Source organism: Rhinolophus sinicus, chromosome 3 (assembly GCF_057876585.1).
Source record: "Rhinolophus sinicus isolate RSI-liver-muscle chromosome 3, RSI-T2T, whole genome shotgun sequence".
NCBI classification, from domain to species: domain Eukaryota; kingdom Metazoa; phylum Chordata; class Mammalia; order Chiroptera; family Rhinolophidae; genus Rhinolophus; species Rhinolophus sinicus.
Window position 1 is genome coordinate 67314095 of NC_142503.1, and position 19342 is coordinate 67333436.

At 33.8% G+C, this 19342-nt stretch overlaps 1 protein-coding gene across 1 annotated transcript in view; it reads right to left on the reverse strand.

The window, feature by feature from the left end:
• Positions 1 to 8756: 8756 nt before the first annotated feature.
• ST8SIA4 (ST8 alpha-N-acetyl-neuraminide alpha-2,8-sialyltransferase 4) overlaps positions 8757 to 19342 on the reverse strand; it is an 81218-nt gene continuing 70632 nt past the window's right edge. The window contains exon 5 of the mRNA XM_019727928.3: positions 8757 to 9719. Coding sequence (XP_019583487.1) covers positions 9437 to 9719 — 283 coding nt within the window. The 3' untranslated portion in view covers positions 8757 to 9436. The remainder of the gene's footprint in view (positions 9720 to 19342) is intronic.

Consider the following 19342-nt stretch of genomic DNA (forward strand, 5'->3'; position numbering starts at 1 on the left):
GTTGTGGATTGGAATTAACGGAAGGCATCAACCTATGCCACTAGTGGCACTAGAAGAACCATATTACACACCTTAAGCACTGCCTCAACTTTTCTCTGCCTCACCCCTCATTCCAGTCACTGGTCCATCCAACAATACTGTGCAGATGGCACCTCATGTCCAGCTGCATTGCCTCTTTTGCACATTGCTTGGGTGCTTCTCTGGCACATGCTCTGGGATACCTATGGGAGCTAGCTTAGAATTCACATACATAACTCAGAAGTTCAGGGAATTTATGACTCATAGGTAAACTCTCAGTTCTGGATAGGGACTGATGAAAAATTGCTTCCTCTTACCGTCCCTTGAATCCTGAGACCCTTATCATAAATTTCCTCAGTTAGTCCACATGGGATTGAGCCTCCACTATTCACAGAAGCAGCTAATTTGAAAGCATATCTCTGTGTAGGCTTTCTCTCCTTTTATGTTATAGACTCCCTGTGTCTTAGTACATTCAGGCAGCTATAACAAAATATAAAGGACTAGGTGGCTCATAAACAACAAACATTTATTTCTCATAGTTCTGGAGACTGGGAAGTCCCAAATCAAACACCAGCAGATTTGGTGTTTGGTGAGAGCCTGCTTCCCGGTTCAAAGTCAGCTACTATCTTGCTGGGTCCCCACATGGTGTAGGGCGTGTGGGAGTGATTGGGGGTCTCTTCTATAAATGCACTAATCCCATTCATGAGTTTTCCACCTCATGACCTAGTTACCTCCTAAAGGCCCCACCTCCAAATGTTCTCACTTTGGGGATTAGGTTTCAACATATGAGTTTGGGAGGGGCACAGACATCCCATGTATGGCAACTTGGTTCCCCACTTCTGCTTTCTGGAAGCATTGTCCCAGTAGCCTATTTTCATTAAAACCCCGTCGAGCTGTGTTTTTGAGGGACTCTGAACTATGAGTATGACATGAATATATACCTGCTTCTACGAAAAGATTCCTTCATTTGATTATTATCTCCACCTGTCCATGTCTCTGCCAGTTTAAAAGCATCAGAACAGATAAGATATCTAGAATTGTGGAGATATAAGAAAACTAAAGAAAAGTCCTACAGAAACACGGTTTAGATGAGGACATAAAAGAAGGAATCTGCAGAGGAGATAGAAGATGTGTCATTGAATGAGAAGTAATATTAGAAGGTTAACAATCTATATCTTAGAAATTTGGGGCAGGTGCATTTTCAAATTCTCAGATCATCCCAAAATGAAACTTAAAAGTTATGACAATTTGGTAGCATGTATTAAAGTGACAGAAATAAATCATGTTAAAAGTCATTACTTGGAAGCAAGTCCAAGACATTTTCTTTTACGGTGCATTCCTTCAAGCTGGAAACATAAAGTAAATACTAAAACAGAAATATTTAGAAGTGAAGGATATTGTACAATGGATAATTTCAACAGGCCTGCAGTTTTGTGGTTTTAGTGGTAAGTGTTCGGGGTAGTCTAGACTGCAGTTTTATTTAAACTTGTAATTCAACAATGATTCAGGGGAAGTGTGGTCAGGAGTACATACGGGGGTGCCAAAAAATGTATACATGTTGCTCAAGCAGTAGTTTGCTGTAATCAGATGTCTAGATGCTGATGGTAACCACTTTGAGCACCTCTGGTAATTGCAGAAGTCAGATGTGACTTCTATTCGTCTTTCATTATCAATATATGTTGAGTATTACAATTTTAATACAGTTTTCCTTTCTTAAAATGTGTATATATATTTTTTGGCACTCTCTCTCTTTCTCTCTCTGTCTCTGTCTCTCTCTGTCTCTCTGTCTCTCTGACTCTCTCTCTCTCTCTCTCTCTATATATATATATATATATATATATATATACAAATATATATATATATATATATACAAATATATATATATATATACAGAAATATATATACAGAAATATATACATATATACATATATAAATACAGAAATATATATATATATATATATATATATATATATATATATATATATATACAGAAATACAGCTAATACCTGCTCTTTGGGTTTCATGTGTTAATGGAGTATTGCTTGCTTTCATTTTACCACCTGAGTACAAACCATGCTCTTTGTACCTAGTCCTCTGCCTGGCCTCCTCTATGCTCCCCTAACACTCTGTACACTCTAGGGACAGAATACTGTCACCAAAGGATATGATTATTTTCCTGTATGTGATTTCCATCTAAGTTTTGATAACTGTGAGGAAAGGTATTCTTCAAGTTTAATAAAGTGCCTAGTAGGTACTATTACTTTATAAATGTTGAATAAATGTAATCATTTATAAGGTGAAATATTTTTAGATTTTATATTCTATCAGGATTTGCAAATATATCCTGAAAATGAGTTTATACATTCATATAAGTAAAACGTGTCATCATCGTCTATAGAATTAAATAAAATTACCCCATAAATGAATACAGAATTTATTGATATAAAGTAGGACTAAGAATTATGAATATAATTATTATAACAACTCACAAGAACACTAGCAGTCTCAACGATGGCCATAGAACATCAGAGAGTATACTTATTTTTCTTTCGCTCAGCTCGTATTTTACTTTTGAAGAGCTCAGCAAATAAAGACTTATAAAGGCTCATATTTTTAAAAAGAACAATATTGACATTCAGAGAGCCTTCAGAGGCATTTCTGTGTATAAGCACATGGTAAATATCAAAATGTCGAGTCTGCAACTACCTTGTGACTGTTCTGTACCCGAGAGACAAATAATCTGTGTGAACACAACGACCTTCTGCCCAATCATGGAGATCAACTAACAGAGAATCAGAAGTGGAACAACTCCTGTGGTAGCGATCTTTCCTGGAAAACATCTGCTACCAGCTGAGTGTGTTTACGTTGTGGCAGCGCTGGCAGATGTGCTCATAGACAGCCCATCTGTGTGGTGATGGGAGGCTGGAGCTAAGGAAGCTGGGCTGGACCGACAGTGGGGAGAGAGCGCACTGTAATATACTGCGAGGTTCTGGAAATGCAAATTAGGACCTCACTGCATGTTTTTTCTTTTTTCTTCCTGTGCTATTAATGCCTTAAAGCTAACTAATCTGTGTGCACCGTTTAGAATGAGCAATAAAGTTTAGTTTTGGGACTATTAGGAGTTTAGCCATGGTATGATTAATATTTTAGAAAAGAGTAGTTGTTACTGTAAGAGTTACTATGAAAAGTTGAAAGAATAAATGAATATGTCAGTTTAAAATAATTTCATATTTCAAAAGATTGGGTCTACGGGAAAATAAAACACTGAATATAGTCAGCATCAGCCTTTCCAACGGAAGCTCTTACCTGTTTTCTTGTATTGTTTGTTATATTCAGACATGTTATCCAAAGTATGTTCTGTAGAACATAATTTCATACTTGATGGAAGTTATATACAAAATTATCTATGACTTTTTAAACAATAGAAATGTCTTTCTTTATTGCAAAATTTCTCAGATCGTTTTCTATGTCAGTATATTTTCTGAATCTCCAGGGGAGAGAAATACAGAATTGTTATCCTCTGAGCACATTTTTGTTGAGTATGTCCTGGATTGATATTCTCTTACGTTTACTTGAGAAATTCTACTTTGGTGATTGAATCAGAAATCAGCAGTCTGGAAACAAAAATAAAAAAGAGACACAGAGAGAGATTTTTATTGGTATTCAATTCTTTCACATACTTTCAGATTCCAGAAATTAAGCAACTCAACTGAAATCTATATTTTAGGAATGGATCAAACAATAATTTTATTCTTATATTCGAGATTTTTTTTTTTTCCCTTTCACAGGGTCCTGCAAAATGAAGCTAGTATATAAGGGCAAAACATTAAGCTGCCCCCTTCATTTGAAGATCAACTTACTCTGATTTTCATGAAGAGAAGGAAACTATTAGGTTGGTGCAAAAGTAATTATTTTTAACCTTTTAAACCACAATTACTTTTGCAGCAACCTAATGGTTTTCAAAAATTAATGTGAAATGGATGAATTTAGCCATCTGCATAAGTTCAATCTTAAATATTTCTGTAAATAGTTGCTAATGGAAATGATTGAAATACCCAAATTCAATAAAAATATCTGTACAGGAAACTCACAATTACACTTTATAATAGTTGTAATATAATAATTTTTGTGATACATAAAGTCAGATTCTAACACAAGCATAATCCAGCTTATATGAAAAAAATTAAAATAATTTGAGGCAACAATTGGCAGTTTATGCAGCACCATCAGGAGAAAGCTACTGACCTGGAAGGCACACATCTCATCATCAGAGATGATTTACTATTTGGGGTAGGGGTCATTTATTAGACTTTTCCAAAGCCTAAATTGTATATCTCTCCTAGATACTCACCTATAAGCTTGATCTATGCTCATTAAAATATAATGTATTTGCAAATTTAAGTTTCCTGGGGAATGTATTGCCAGTTAAAAACAGGCAGCATCAAAATGTGATGGGTAAGATAGAGGACACTGAAGTCAGCCTGCTACCTGGTTGCAATCCTGATTATCTCGCTCCTGAGTTGTGTGACCTTTGGTGCAAGTCACATAAACGCTCATTTACTCTCATCTCTAAAATTGGGATATTTTCAATATCCATTTCATAGGCTTATGATGAGGTCTGATTATATCCCAAGAATAGATAGGAATGACCAACAATATATGGCTCTTTGAAAGTAAAAGTTAATTATGCAAATATAAATAAAATCTATATTCATCAACCATTGTTAATGGTTCACCGTTGGTCTCTAGCAAACGTTTCAAAATTGCAGGATGCTAAAAGTGACCTCATGTACGAAATTTTGGAGAAAATAGTGAAAAGATTTAGAACGTCATTGAAGAAGATTTGAACATGTAGTTTTCCAGGATCACCTCCTGGAGGGTAAACTTGCCAACAATAGCCAGAGGATGTAATGGCAATTGAAATCGCAAAAAATCTAAGGCTAGCCTGAAGAATGTGCGGTGTGTTAATAAGCCATTGGCCTCTCCAGCCATGAAGCTGGTGTTACCACCAACAGCAGTCAGTAGGAGTATAAATTGGATACAAATTTGGACACTCCATTCCTTCAGCTACAAACAGAATGCACCACACAAATACATTGTTAAGGATTTCCTGATGTTCACTGGGCTTTTGATATTGTTCATATTCCTGTGCATACGCTTTAAATAATTTGCCAAATTGCCAATGGCTGTGGCTCAGAGGTAGAGAAGACAAAATCACTAGCCAAAGCTTGGTAAAGACTATCACCATACATTGATGTATGAAGTGGAGCGAGGGTTTGGATATAAGAGATAAGAGAACAGTTGAAAAAAAAAATTAGTTTATTTTACAATTTTACAAATGATAAAACAGTAACATCCAATTGCTATACATAAACAATAGGGAAACAGTGTTGAACAGAATGAACTTGACTGAATAAACCTCCTATGTCAATTCCACAAATTATATAAGAAATATTCAGTAGCAATTATTCTGTGCAGCAATCCTATCTCTGTAAACTCTTTTTTTTTTTTTTTTTTCCTGCTATATACATTTGAACCACTTGTGCTTTTGCCTACACGAAGAAACAATATGCATTAAAAGGTGCTACTCAAATGGGAGACACAGGACCTGGGGCCACAATCTCAAAACTGTATTTCAAATACATTGCTTGAAAGAAGCTTGAAGACATATTTTTTAATCTTTCTCTTTCTTTCTTTCTTTTTTTCTTTCTTTCATTTTTTTTTTTTTTTTTTTTAATGATTTGGTCAGACTGGACCCTTATTAGGTATGAACAATGTGGAATTCACTTTCAAAGTAGATTCCTCTTAAAGCACATTAGTAACTGAAGTCTCAAAAGAACTTCTTTACTCTAAAGTGGTCTTATCTCCAGAGTGCTTCACAGTGCAACCCCGGAAGATGTTAGCATAACACAAATCTAATGTGTGCATATTGCAGACCCAGTGTGTATACACACAAACACACATATACAACATTGTATATATGCATCACACATGTCTATTTGTACTATATAGATATACCTATAGCACATATATAATAAAATTATTTCCAGGTGGGCTTTATTTGGACTTTCTTTCATTAAATGTGAACAATAACCCTCTCTCACTCAATTTTTAAAACAATGGTATATTGATAATGTCTGTGGGGAAACTTTCAAACTTGTAGAGGTAACAACTAACTCTATTTAGCTCTTCCTACACCCCTTCCATAATTATAGCTACTCCCAATAACCACGTGAAAACAACTCTTTTATGAACCAAATACCACATTGTGTGCATTAGGACTAACTGGCTCAATTAGAAATAAATTATTTTGTTCACCCTTTTCCTGTGTAGTAGCTTAATAACTAGTTGGTATGTACACTACCCATAGCATTATTTAGAAGGCAGCTATGCTCACTTCTATACCACCAATGCAAACATAGCATTATTTAAATAAATTGCTTTTGTAAGCATGTATGCAGAAATTCCCATTAGCAATTGATCTACATTTTGTATGATATAGACTACATAAAGACATTTAAATGCCCCGCACCTTCTTTCAGATAGAAAAACTTCCACAGTAATTTCATCAGTCCTGTGGGCTGAATCATTAGATTTGCCCAGAAAAATATGATACTTGATTTTTTTTTTTTTTCAATTCCAGCAACTTAATATTAAGTATAGGACAGGCTGGGTAATTATGACGAAAATGTTTCCATGGCCTATTCATGTCAACAGCACAGTAACAATCACGTTTTCTGAAGGACAGGAATACTTCACAATCAGCTGCCTGAACATTGCCAGGTACCCGGTTAAATCGTAAAGAAAAAATAAAAAATTAAAGTTGTGAACATATAATAGTTTCAAAAGAAAACAAAACAAAAACAAAAACAAAAAACAACCCAGATAGTTCAAGTATGTATTTATAATTTGATTTCATCACGATCCCTTTTGCCCCCTTCTTGGTTAAACTTCGATGCTTTTCCTTATTCTTGCTGTTAGTTAGCCTTCAGTGCGCTCCCTGCCCCATCCCAGTGGGAAGGCCACCGCCGACTGTGGAGGGGGATAGATGGGAAGATATTCAACAAGGAATGAAATGATCTTGGACAGTTTGCGTTCTTTGAACACTAAATGCCTTTCATTGAATTCACCCTTGAGTATTGAAAGTTCCCTGAGATGAACAAAAGTAGTCTCAGTCGATACTGAAGCCCTTTTTAGATGCCAAACATTTTCAGAACTGGGCAACGTATTTAGAGAACACAAAGCACAGGGTAACAAAGCAATGTGAAGCTAGCAAGGCACTACTCAATGTGTCTATGAGATAAACTTCAACACACAGAACAGTGAGTGGCCGGGATGCCTTTGCTGTGGCCTTAAAATTGTTTAGACATTTGTTGAAAATGCAGTAAAAATGGCAAGGTACGTGGCTGCTGCTTTTAAAGACATACTTTGAATGAGTTCTGAGATGGATTTGCCTATAAGAATTTACTTGTGATTCAAACATCTATTAAATTCAAATTAAAGGCTCCTCAAAAAAACGTATCCCCAACTAATCGAAATTAAGGATCTACAAATTACCTACCTCTGACCTGTTAAGTAAATCAGGCTTTTCAGTTTTAAGTTCAAGATATATGCCCAATTCTTTTTAAAATTCCAGTAAATAAGAGATTAACAATTAAAGTACATCATGTTTTCTCCGTTTTTAGCTATGTATCTCCTTTATGCATTGTATTTTGTTTCTTAGACACATGAATTCTCAAAAAATAGTCTTCTCTACCCCATGATTTACCGTATTTTAAAAATAATATACATATCATTAATTGAGAACTGTACTACGGTGAAACCCTTTTGCATATATATATATATATATATATATATATATATATATATATATTCTCCATGTTATTTTTCTTTACTCAGATTGCCTTGCCTAAGAAATAAGAAGTCATCTAAGTTGTTTCAAGCCAGGAGTAGAAGTGGGTGCACAGCACTTCTGCTTTCCAAAGAAACAATTTACCATCACAATGACCTACCTATCATAAGTCACCAGAAAACTGGCCTATGGGTCAATTCATATATGCTAAAACATTTTAAATCACTTTATTAATAATTTCATGTGCTTCTTTGAAAACACATTAATATGATACTGTGAATAAATTTAACCACAGAAAAAATACTGGTCAGTTTAATCCATTCAAAGTGCAAAATACTGACAGTTTCACTGTTAAACCTCTTAAAGTGAACCATCTCTGTCATGGAAACAACACTCTATAAGTCATCTTATTTCTGCACTAAGAAAATTTACTGATGGCATGAAGAACATGCCAGTCTTTTCATTTGAATAATAAGGGAGACTATCAAAGAATTGGAAGTCATAGCTCAGTCCTACCAGTCAAACACTTATTCTAAAGGGCAAAATGCTTCCACAAAATTATTATGAAATGTAAAAGCCGTGAAAATTTTCCTTCAAATAAGAATAAAGTTTGAGTTTGGAAAATTTAAAATAGAGACAACGTTTCCATTAGTAGTATAATGTACGAATATACTATTTTCATGAAAGGAGAATGTTTTGTTGTGTAGAAACATCAGTATAATCTTTGGTACCAAAAGTATATATTTTTTCCGCTAATTTTACCATCTCAGATGACACAGGACATCTTTCCTTTAGAATGGCTCAAGATTACTGAGTAGTACAGGTTAGCTGGTACCTTCTACACCACTGGAAAAAAATCTGGAGGTTTAGAGTTGTGCAAAATACATTTTTTTTTTACAAAGTCATTGGGGTGATTGCTCTTTAAAAATATAAGAACTTTAAAAATGTTTACTTGAAGATCATTTGTCTGATTCACATGTGTCTTAGGATTTCTAAGCACCCCAATTCTCAAATCAAAAGATTGCAGAGGACAAACAAAAACAGGAACAGAAACATAAAATTCATGATCAGACTCAGAGTCCTGACTGAAGGCATTTACTTGAGTTGTTTAATCTTATGAGTTTCACTGCTCAAATCGTTTCCATCTTCATATCTGCTGACAAGGATGGTTAATGCCCCCATGGGCGGAGTTGTATTCCTGGGTTCCTCTTCTCATGTGCTTGTTGTTGCAGTGGCAGCCCAACAGCGATGAACATATTTGCTTCGTTAACTAATGACGAGTGCATTGTTGGATCTTGTAAACACTACTAATTATACATTCAAACTGTGTTCTTAGTGGAAGTGGCACTTACTAGGACCCTTGAAGTCAAAATGTTTAATTTTCAGAGCACTTTGCAGGTATCTCATCAGCTGGTAGTGGATTTCTCACGGATGTCCTTTATCACCTTTCAGGTAATTGGCGGATGCTGAAACCCAGTCTTGTTTTGGATCCTATTTTCAAATCTTAGGAAGCATCTTCAGAAAAGAAGTGCATATTCAGTTTGTTTGTCTGTTTTCAAATGTGCTTTATTGCTTTACACACTTTCCTGTTGTCAGTTTCAGAGCGCCTCTGTTATGCAGCACATTTAATGTTTTAAATTCTAATGGCATTCTGTGAGGACTTGCATTAGAAAAGTACCTATATTTTAAGTCATCATAGTAGTGATATTTGACAGCTTTTCCATTCAAATCCTTAGGGAATGGCCAGAATCCATACAGGTGAATTTCATCACAGAATCTCGTGGCAAGTGTATACATGAGGAGACCTGTGCTGGGTCTTTTGATGGGAACTTTGTTCGTCAGCCAGTAACTGGAAAAACACACACACACACACAAGGAGAAGAGAAAGATTTAGAGAAACATACCAACCACTCTACACCAAGTATACTATGTGGAATTAAAGTAAATAACATTTGAAAAGTATCTTTATGAACAACATTCAAAAGATTGCTGAAGACAATATACAGAGGGTGCCAAAAAATGTATATAAATTTTAAGAAAGGAAAAAACTGTGTTAAATCTGTAATAGTCAATAATGTGAATACAAGTCACATTTGACTTCTGCAATTACAAGAGGTGCTCAAAATGGTTACCATTAGCGTCCAGACACTTCCGATTACGGTGAACTACTGCTTGAGCAACGTTGACCAAAGTGACAACTTTCTTAAAATGTGTATATATTTTTTGGCATTCTCTGTATTTCTTAAGCACTCAGAAAACGTAATGCATTTATTTCCATTATACTCATTTTCTTGCTCAGTTTTGAGGTCAGATAAATAGCCAGGTCTTGGAATGTAGGGATATTACTGTATAATTTCATATTCATAATGAATTAGCAGTAATATTGATGTAATATACAGAGTAGACACTCAGAAAAGGTTAAATATGACTGCAAAAATCACAATAATTAGGCAGAAATTAAGTAATTCTCCTAGAAAAACAGAATTTGAAACTAAGCCTATAGTTTTTCAAAACTTCTAATATTTCGATTAAAAATGCAAACAAATATATGCTTTAGCTGTATTATACCGACGTGTTCAACTTCAGTTGTCCAAATCACATTGTACTTAAGTAATTAAAACTATTGCCTGAACCTATAGAAGAACAACATAAAACACATATATTATTTGTAAATAGTTCACCATTTAGGCAGTTTAATATTTTGTTAAATTGGTGAAATATATTTCAATGCTGATAAGTACTTTATGCTATTTATTTTAAAAGGCAATAAAATATTTCAAAATGTTCAGATCCATCATTGTTACCAAACTTTGTTCACCTGAAAAGCCTGAAAATTCAGAAGTTAATCATCACCTCTGACGTGAAAGGTGGTTTCCAATACTTCTTGGCATATTCATTATCTTATGTGGAAACTGCTAAAAGAGGAAGGGTGTAGGTTTTCTCTGACTTTCAAAGTTGTCCACTTAAAAACAGACTAAATTTAATAAATTATTATTTTATTTTTGTTTTTATTATTATCTTCTATTCAGGAAAATATATACCCTGCCATCCAAAAGTAAGGAGAAGATTATTACCTTCTGGTTCTTGCTGTATTTAAACACCTGCCTTAGATTTTACATAATCTTATTCCTTTTATAAAATAATTTATGAAGCTTTTCAGGGGAGACCAAATATATTGAGATTATTGAATATGCAACAAATACAATTTTATTTTATTTCATTTGGTAGAGAAATATTGGACTTTCAAACCTCACGACAAACATCTAAAACAGGGAACATATACTTAGCCATTATTATCCCCCTTTTTTTTCTTCTTCGTCCCCCTCCTTCAAACCAGGATTGATTGTTCACATTTTTAATTTTTTCTTATTGGGTGAAGACCACATGCTGAATATGTTAAACAATGTAAATACATTATTAACCTTTTGTTATGACAGTGTTCTAAGAAACCCTATTCTCAGTAAGAAGGGTCATACGGAATTTTCAGAGAACATTTATTTTTTCACAGCAAAAGATAGCTGGATGAGCCCAAACCAGAGCACACACATTGGTGACATCATGACAAAACCACAAACACTGATTCTGTGCTGGGAGCATAAACTACAGTTTGAAGGCCTGAAGCTCTCTCAGCTTTGAACAAGCAGATGTTCTTAACATGAAATGATTATTATTAGAAAGTCTTATGTTTGTGGTATGTGTGTGGTTACAAATGTCAGTAGATGCAGTTGGTTAATTTTAAAAAGCGCGTTTACTTTTAAATGTTTAAAGTGGGTGAAGTTCAAACTCAGTGGAAAAGTGTCTATTTTCATCAGGGAGTGTCAATGATTGGAAATAGTTTGACTGTATGAAGGTCGTGCTGAGTTATCTTACTCTAAGGTGAGAAAAAAATAACTACCAGTAAATAATATAATGCTATATTATTTGTATGGGACTGCCGGGTCACATTAAATGTGACTCCATGATGACATTATAAATAAATGCTTTCCATTTCCTAATTCTGGAGAGATCTGATGGAAATCCACTTTACTATGGACAGTCAAAGACAAAATACCAAAGCAACTTCAATATGTAATACAAATAAGCAACTCATGTTAGGAAAAATACAGAAGGGAAAATTATTGGCCTAAATATCTTAAAACAGTGTCAGAGATGTACAAATCACTCAACATTTTTAGACCCAGGAACTTTATGAGACACCACAAACAGACAATCAGTGAGGTTGTCTTCTTTTTACCCTCAAGTCAAGAATCTGATATCTAAATGCAGAGTGAGCCAATGAGCATTATGGACACATCAGCACATCTAGAAAAATACAATACGAAAATGCAATTCTTGTGACAATTCTCAACTCTGTGATAATGACTTCAGTGAAAATTTTATGGAGAAAATGAATGTGTGAATTTTTTAATAGGAAAGACATACCTAGGGTATTGATTAACATTAATAAAAATTGTGTTTTGAAAACTAAATCCTGATCATCTTATTTGAAAATAAAGGGTAGAGAGGCTTCAGAAACGTGTTGTATTTTAATCTATGCAGTTAAAATACTGGTATCAATAAACTTTAGCTTAGAAATGCTAATAGAAGAAATTAATCTTTGTGATGTTTGGATTGTAACAATTTGAATAATTCCAAAGAAAAATAAATTACCTATTTTTTTCAGGACAATTTTGGAGAAAAAGCACAAAGCAAATGTGATGTTCCCTCTTGATTAATAGAAAATCACTAGAAAACAGACCTTAATAAATGGCATCAATATGTAACAGAAAAATTGAAACAAAACCTTAAAGCAGGTCAAGAACTAAAGTCACAGGTAATACAGTCTGTGAAATTAAAAAAATATAGGAGCTGATGCAAATAATCAGTAAGGGTCCTCTATGTGCTTATTTTAAATCTAATGTAATTCTTGAAATTATGTCGGCCAACCTAAATGATCAGGATTCAGTATTTTTCCAAAAACACATTTTACATGTGAAAATGACAAGAATGGATATTCCTCTTAAATTATAGTAGCATAATCAGATAATATCTGTCAACTTTACAAGCCAAAGCCCAGAGTACAATTTTATTATCCATATTTGAAAGTATTTGTTTATATACCAGCTGACATTTAAAAACTATACACTTTTTGTGAAGAGTTTATGAAAAAGAGAATATTAACTTAAATTTTTAATCCTAATTAGGAAAATAATTGAATTGAAAAGACTTCATTGATAAAATAATAAACTACTTATACTCTAATTCAGAACAAGCTGTTCTACTTTTTATCTCAAATTCATACCTATTGTAGCTTAAAATTTAGTAATTTAGTTTTCAAGTCAGAAAATAATCTAGTTCTCATGTATGTATTTCTCTATATAGAAACTTTTTTTTATTATAAAATAAATTATAAAAGGTTTCTTGTAGAAAACTTGAAGAAAAAAATGAACGAAGGAGAAAAATATCCACCATATAGAGATAATTACTGTTATAATGTGTGGCATCTTTTTGTTTCCCTGACAATTTTGGATATTAATATATATTACAGTCATTCACAGATACACATAGAATATTTCTCATCAACTAGGCTGTTTTATTTCAGATATTATTAATCCCCTCTCTCTCTCCTCCCTCCCTTTATTTCTGCTTTAATATTGTAATACTCTGTCTTGTATGAAGCAAACTCACCCTGGAATTTATGTGTAAATTAAATATGTCCTTGTTTTTTTAATACATGCAATCATCTCACTACTTCTCAGTATAGAAGCTCTGATCTTGCTAAACAAGATGTCTTATCCACTGCTCCTCCAACATATCAATCCCGTTTCTTATTTCAGACAAACACAACACTTGGAATGCCTTTACTCATCAAATCAGTGTTCTATGGAAGGCCATATTTATGGTCACAACACGTGGATGTGAATCTGTGATACAATGCTTTTGAATCCTTGGGAAAGCTACTTCATTTCTTGGACATTGGGCAATGACATTTAACATACGAGCTTGTTATGATCATGTAAAAGAGACAGTAAGTGTGGAGGAATCTAGCATAGAGCTTAACACATAGTAAGTGATCGTAGTTGAAATTCAACATATCCCATATTCTTCAATCCCACTCATACATCCCACTTCTCTCTTGCCATCTTCTGTAACTACATATTGGCTGAGCAATTGAGGTCAGATCATTTAACCTCAATGGACATGTTCCCTTAGTTGAGAAACAAAAACATGTGATTGTATGGCTTTGGAGTTTCCTCTATCTATGAGATTCTATTGCTGTTTTAAATATTCTGTGTTTGTGAAACTGTACATTCCCTGACACACTCTCGGCCCTGCTCTGTTTCCTCCTTCCTATTCTGTTCCCTTTAACTTCTTTCAGGTTTGAACACATTGCAAAGCAAAGGACGTACTCAGTAAATCCTTCTTGATTTTAAAGCCAGCAATATATTAGATATATTAGATATCATAATAGATATTTAGATAATTAGATATCATAAATTAGATAATAATCACCTGATAAGCTAAAGTATGATTTCAAGCAACCAACATTTCAGAAATAAAGCAAAAAATGGTGTTCTCAACAGCATTTAATGTGCTAATGACAGTTCACACTCAACATATTCGCAAATAAGGAATATTAATTTGTACTTGTATTTAAACAAAGAAGTCTAAAAGTATAGAAGTAATATTACATTTTTTTCATATTAAAACACTATTCTTCCAACAATTGAACATGAAAATTTCTAGAAGAATTTGAATAGAGTATGGAGTCCCACTGTGCCAAGGTTTTTAACTCAATATTATATTATATGCAAAGTTTCCATTCACAAGCCCAGAAATTCTTTTATCTGGAATGTGAGATGAAGTACATAGCATAATGTCCTGTGTTCCCTTAGTTCAGAGGTGTCTTTTCTATTTCTCTTCTCATATTTAATCTTCCCACCACTGAGCTTTGTGTCTGATTCCACAGGAAGATTCTGTTAAGAGTAAATAAGTTGGCTTCTGGTTCTAAAACGCCCACGGGAATTTGAGATAGAAAAGAATAAGCTTTCTGTAATTCATCTTTACAGAAGATATCTGCATCTCCCCAATGCTATATTCCAGCCCCCAAAACCAATTCTTTTATAGTATCTGAATACTGTATATGAATTTTCAGAGATTCCATCCTCCATATTTGTCAATATGTTGGTTCATTCTTAGGAGGAGTGTACTTATACAGGTTATATAATAAAAAATTAAAAAAAATCATCCCTGAATATACTAAAATAGAACAGCTCTGCTGTTTTGTTTTCAACTCTTCAAATAGTCCTTTCATTGTATTCCCAGCCCGCAGTATGCTACATAACATGACTTCATTTATTTAACATGCATAAAACTTAATTTTTTAAAAACTGTTTTGGTAAAGTTCATGGTACTTTATGAGATGACTGTGTTACTACAAAAGTAGGACTGGTGAGTATTTCTTTTTTGAAAAATAATTGAACTTCCAGCACTGCATTACTGAAAATAATTCAGTCCACCAGGAATTAATCTTTATGTTATTCCAGAGAAGCAAAAAAGTGATAGGTCTTCAATTCACTTCTCGTGTGAGGAAACAAAGGGACAGAGGAGCATATTAAATGTGATTTGGCAAGCTAGGAATAAACCCAGGAGTAAAAACATACGCAATTTATTAAAAGGTAGCAATGATAACAATAATTTATTGAGTATTTATAATGAGCCAGACACAGTGTTAAGAGCTCTGGGTATGTTATTGTTGTTGTTTTTTGTTTGTCTGTTTTTTGTTTTTTTTATTTATCCTCACCACAAACTTATGAATATTTGTTATTTCACAGATGAGGCAGGACACTGCGGTTTGGGAAGGTTAAATAACCAGTTTAAGGTCATGGAGACTGTAGGTTATAGAACCAGGATTTAAGCCCACATTTATCTGGCTATGATGAATCTAATTTCAACCAAAAAGGAACTGAATTCTTTAGCTTCTCGAGAGCATTCAGCTTGGGATAGCAAGTCCTTGGGACCATTTTCAACATACAGTTCATGGGGGGGAGAAACAGAGATCTGATTAGTGTTTTTGTGATTAACAGTCTGGTGTGGATTGTCATGTGTTTTACGCATGGAATGTTTTTGGCTTTTTTGTTTTATTCAAAGGTAAATAAGAGTGGACCAGTATACAGGACCCAAGCTCAGAAGAGGATTTTGTAGTTTCAATATATGACTTACTTAACCACAATGCAAATGCCAAAGGCAGTGACATTGCATCAAAGGGTAGGGATTTCCATGCCTATTTGAACAAGGGTTCTAAAGTATTTGGAAGAGTCATAAAAGTGAAAGCGGGAATTTGTAAACTCAAGAGGTCAACCTGTCAATATTCTTTTTTCTATGTGCCCTTTGTATGCAGAGCTCTGTATTAAGTAGGTGATAAGAAGAAAAGAGGAAATCCTTTCTGCAGAGGCCTTCATAGCCTACATGCAGAAAATGTTTTATCCACCTTCCTAAGCCTAATTCATCAGATTCATAGAGGACTCAGGGCATGGGGAAAGGAGTTGGGGTACTACTTTTGGCCCAATAATCTCTGCATTCTATTTGGTACCTACTTATGTTATTTGATGTCTGTTATAGGAATCAGGCTGTGACATTAACTCTGAATTTCGTTCTTTTTCTTTTTGTCTGGCTAGGTACCTAGGTTGAGTGTAGATGTGGTGTTAAGGAACTCTAGGTCTACCTGTACTATATTGGTTTTGCCAAGTGTCTCATATTTTATTTGCAAACATATAACTCTCATTATTGTGATATTAGTAATTCTACTTTGTAGTCATAATTGCAAAGATTTTCACATGATCCTCATAAAATCCTGTGATATATGCTATAGTATATGTTGCCATCCCTATTTCACAGAGGGGACAGTTAGCAGCTCAAGAAGTACAATAGGCTTGTCCAGTTTTGCTCAGCCAATGCATTGTACATTGGTGTGTTGGTAAATGTTTAACGGCAGGCACTAACTAGGGGAGAGAGAAAGTCGCTAATTTGTAGCATTTGCCAGTTTCTGTGGTGCAAATATTCCCATAACATCAGTGAACCTGGAGATGGGAAGAGATGGCACGACCAGCTCTTGCAAGCCAGTATAACAAGCCAGCTCCAGTGCACCATGACTGCAGAAAATAAAAAGAAAATATTCCTCCTGGCCTGTAGCCCCCTATGGTTTACATGACAAAATTCAACGTTGAAGAAACTTGCCTTCGAAAAATTTCCAGGTAGTTGTTTATTTTTACTCCATTTGTAAAGAGAGAAGATGGGGGTATAACTTGTATCTCTGTAAAGACAGCTTCACTACATACTCATAGAGAAGTTTAACATTATATAATAAAATAGAAAGAGATGAATCTATTTTTGATGCATATCTTAGCATAGTAGGCACTTAATGAGTCCTTACTTAATTTATTTTTGCTGGCATTTTAGAGATTTGTAGTGTTAATACAATGGAGCACACTCATGGCTTTGCAGTCTCTGAGTCACAATATTCAATAGTGGGAAAGCCCTGGGAAAGCTGGAGTCTTGGCTTTGCTTTACCTCTAGCTAATTATGTGCTCTTGGATAAACCACTTCAAGTAATTTAGACTCAGATTACTAGCCAATAAAACGAGATCCTTAACTTGGCTTCTACTACATCTAAAACTCTCATTTATAAAAGGTTGCAAGTAATCTGAATTCAGATTGAGGACATGAAATTTCATCCAGTTGTAGCAATAGTCTAATCTTTACATTTTGCTTGTTATTATTTATTAACTACTATTACTTTTATAATGTATGATCTGACATAATATGCAGCATTGCCCTTCAATAAGATTATAGAGCTGCTTGATAAAATCATCCATGCTGAAAATTTAACATCATTTCTAGTTTTTTGTAATATTTGAAACAAGAGGTCATGAAATTTACTTCTAAATTCATAATAAATTGATTTTTGATTATATAAAATTAGAAAATTATTTATTATAATTTCAAAGATAAAGCGAATGAAAGAGAATTATATCGTAGGAAAATGAAATTGTTCTGAGAAGTGAGAACAGTTAAACAAAAATAAACAGAGGACTCCTTTAGAGTTTATTTACCATGTCAGAAACCTGAATGAAATTTAAATGGATCACACCAAAACTACATCACGAGTTAGATTTTGGTGAAGGAGAACTAAAAAAAAAATATATATATATAAAATATATATATATATATATATATATATATATATTATATATATATATATTTATAATTTATATATATATATATATATATATATATATATATATATATATATATATATAATATTATCCTATATAAATGGCTTCTAACTATTTTGGAATGTCTCAGAGATAATGCCTAACTTGAACTGGTGCATGGAGGCTATGGCAAAAATGAAGTAGATTTGATGCCACAGGTTTTAATGACTTTCTCTTTTAACCCAATTGAATTTTGAAAGACAACTGAAATTTATAACTTAAACTCACAAAATGATGAAGTGGTGACATCCAAAAGGTGAAATACTGGAAACATAGAGGGGGAAGGTCTTTTGTAGCATGAGGAAGTTGTTAAATGAGGTTAATGCTAATGTGCCTTTTGTATGATCCTTCGAATGAGATCATATTGCTTTTGGAAAATCAACAATTATGAAAACCTTACATTTTCCCTATTACAATTAAAAGGAAGCAGTGAAATCATTTATAATAAGACATGGAGTCCTACACAAAAAGAATTAAAAGCAAGTGGGGGTAGGTAATCCTAAAACTTAGCAGTAATGGGTTAGATATTGGGAAATAAAAACAATAGTGGTTTTACTCATGAAAATTTTCCATTACATAAACATTTATGCTAAGGAGGCAGTTACAGATGACACTTCCACATTCCCCAGCCAACATAAGAAGAGTTTCATGGACTTTTCATAGTAAAAGTCCATTTTACTATGATAACAAAATGTAAACACCTTTTCTAGTGGTCTGATGATCTTATTTTAGCTCGATTTGGACTATTTTCAAATGTATATGCTCCAGTTTACATCAATAAATCAAGTTACATGAAACTTCCAGATAGGAAGTGTGCTAAAATCTATTTCAAGAGAAGGACCAACAAATGTGATCTATAATCCATTCAATAATGTAAAGTACAAACAACATCAGCTGATGATCGGAGTTCTTCTCAAAGCCCAGTGAAGGAATGGAATCAAGATAGTCATAAGCAAGTTCAAAGTAGTTCTTTAAAATTTTCCCAGCAAGTTTCAAAATAATAGCATATGGGAGCGTAGTAAAATTTAGGTCATTATTCCTGCTATAAAGAGTGTGATGCTGAAAGGACTGCCCATTTTGGCAATTGCCTTGTTCTTGGCATAAATTTATTACTCAATAAAGGACTTTCTATGAGTACGTAAGTTGAGAAAGGGGCACTATCAGGGATGCAGGCTTTGGGATCTGAATTATATTCCAAAGTAACCTGTCACTAGAAATG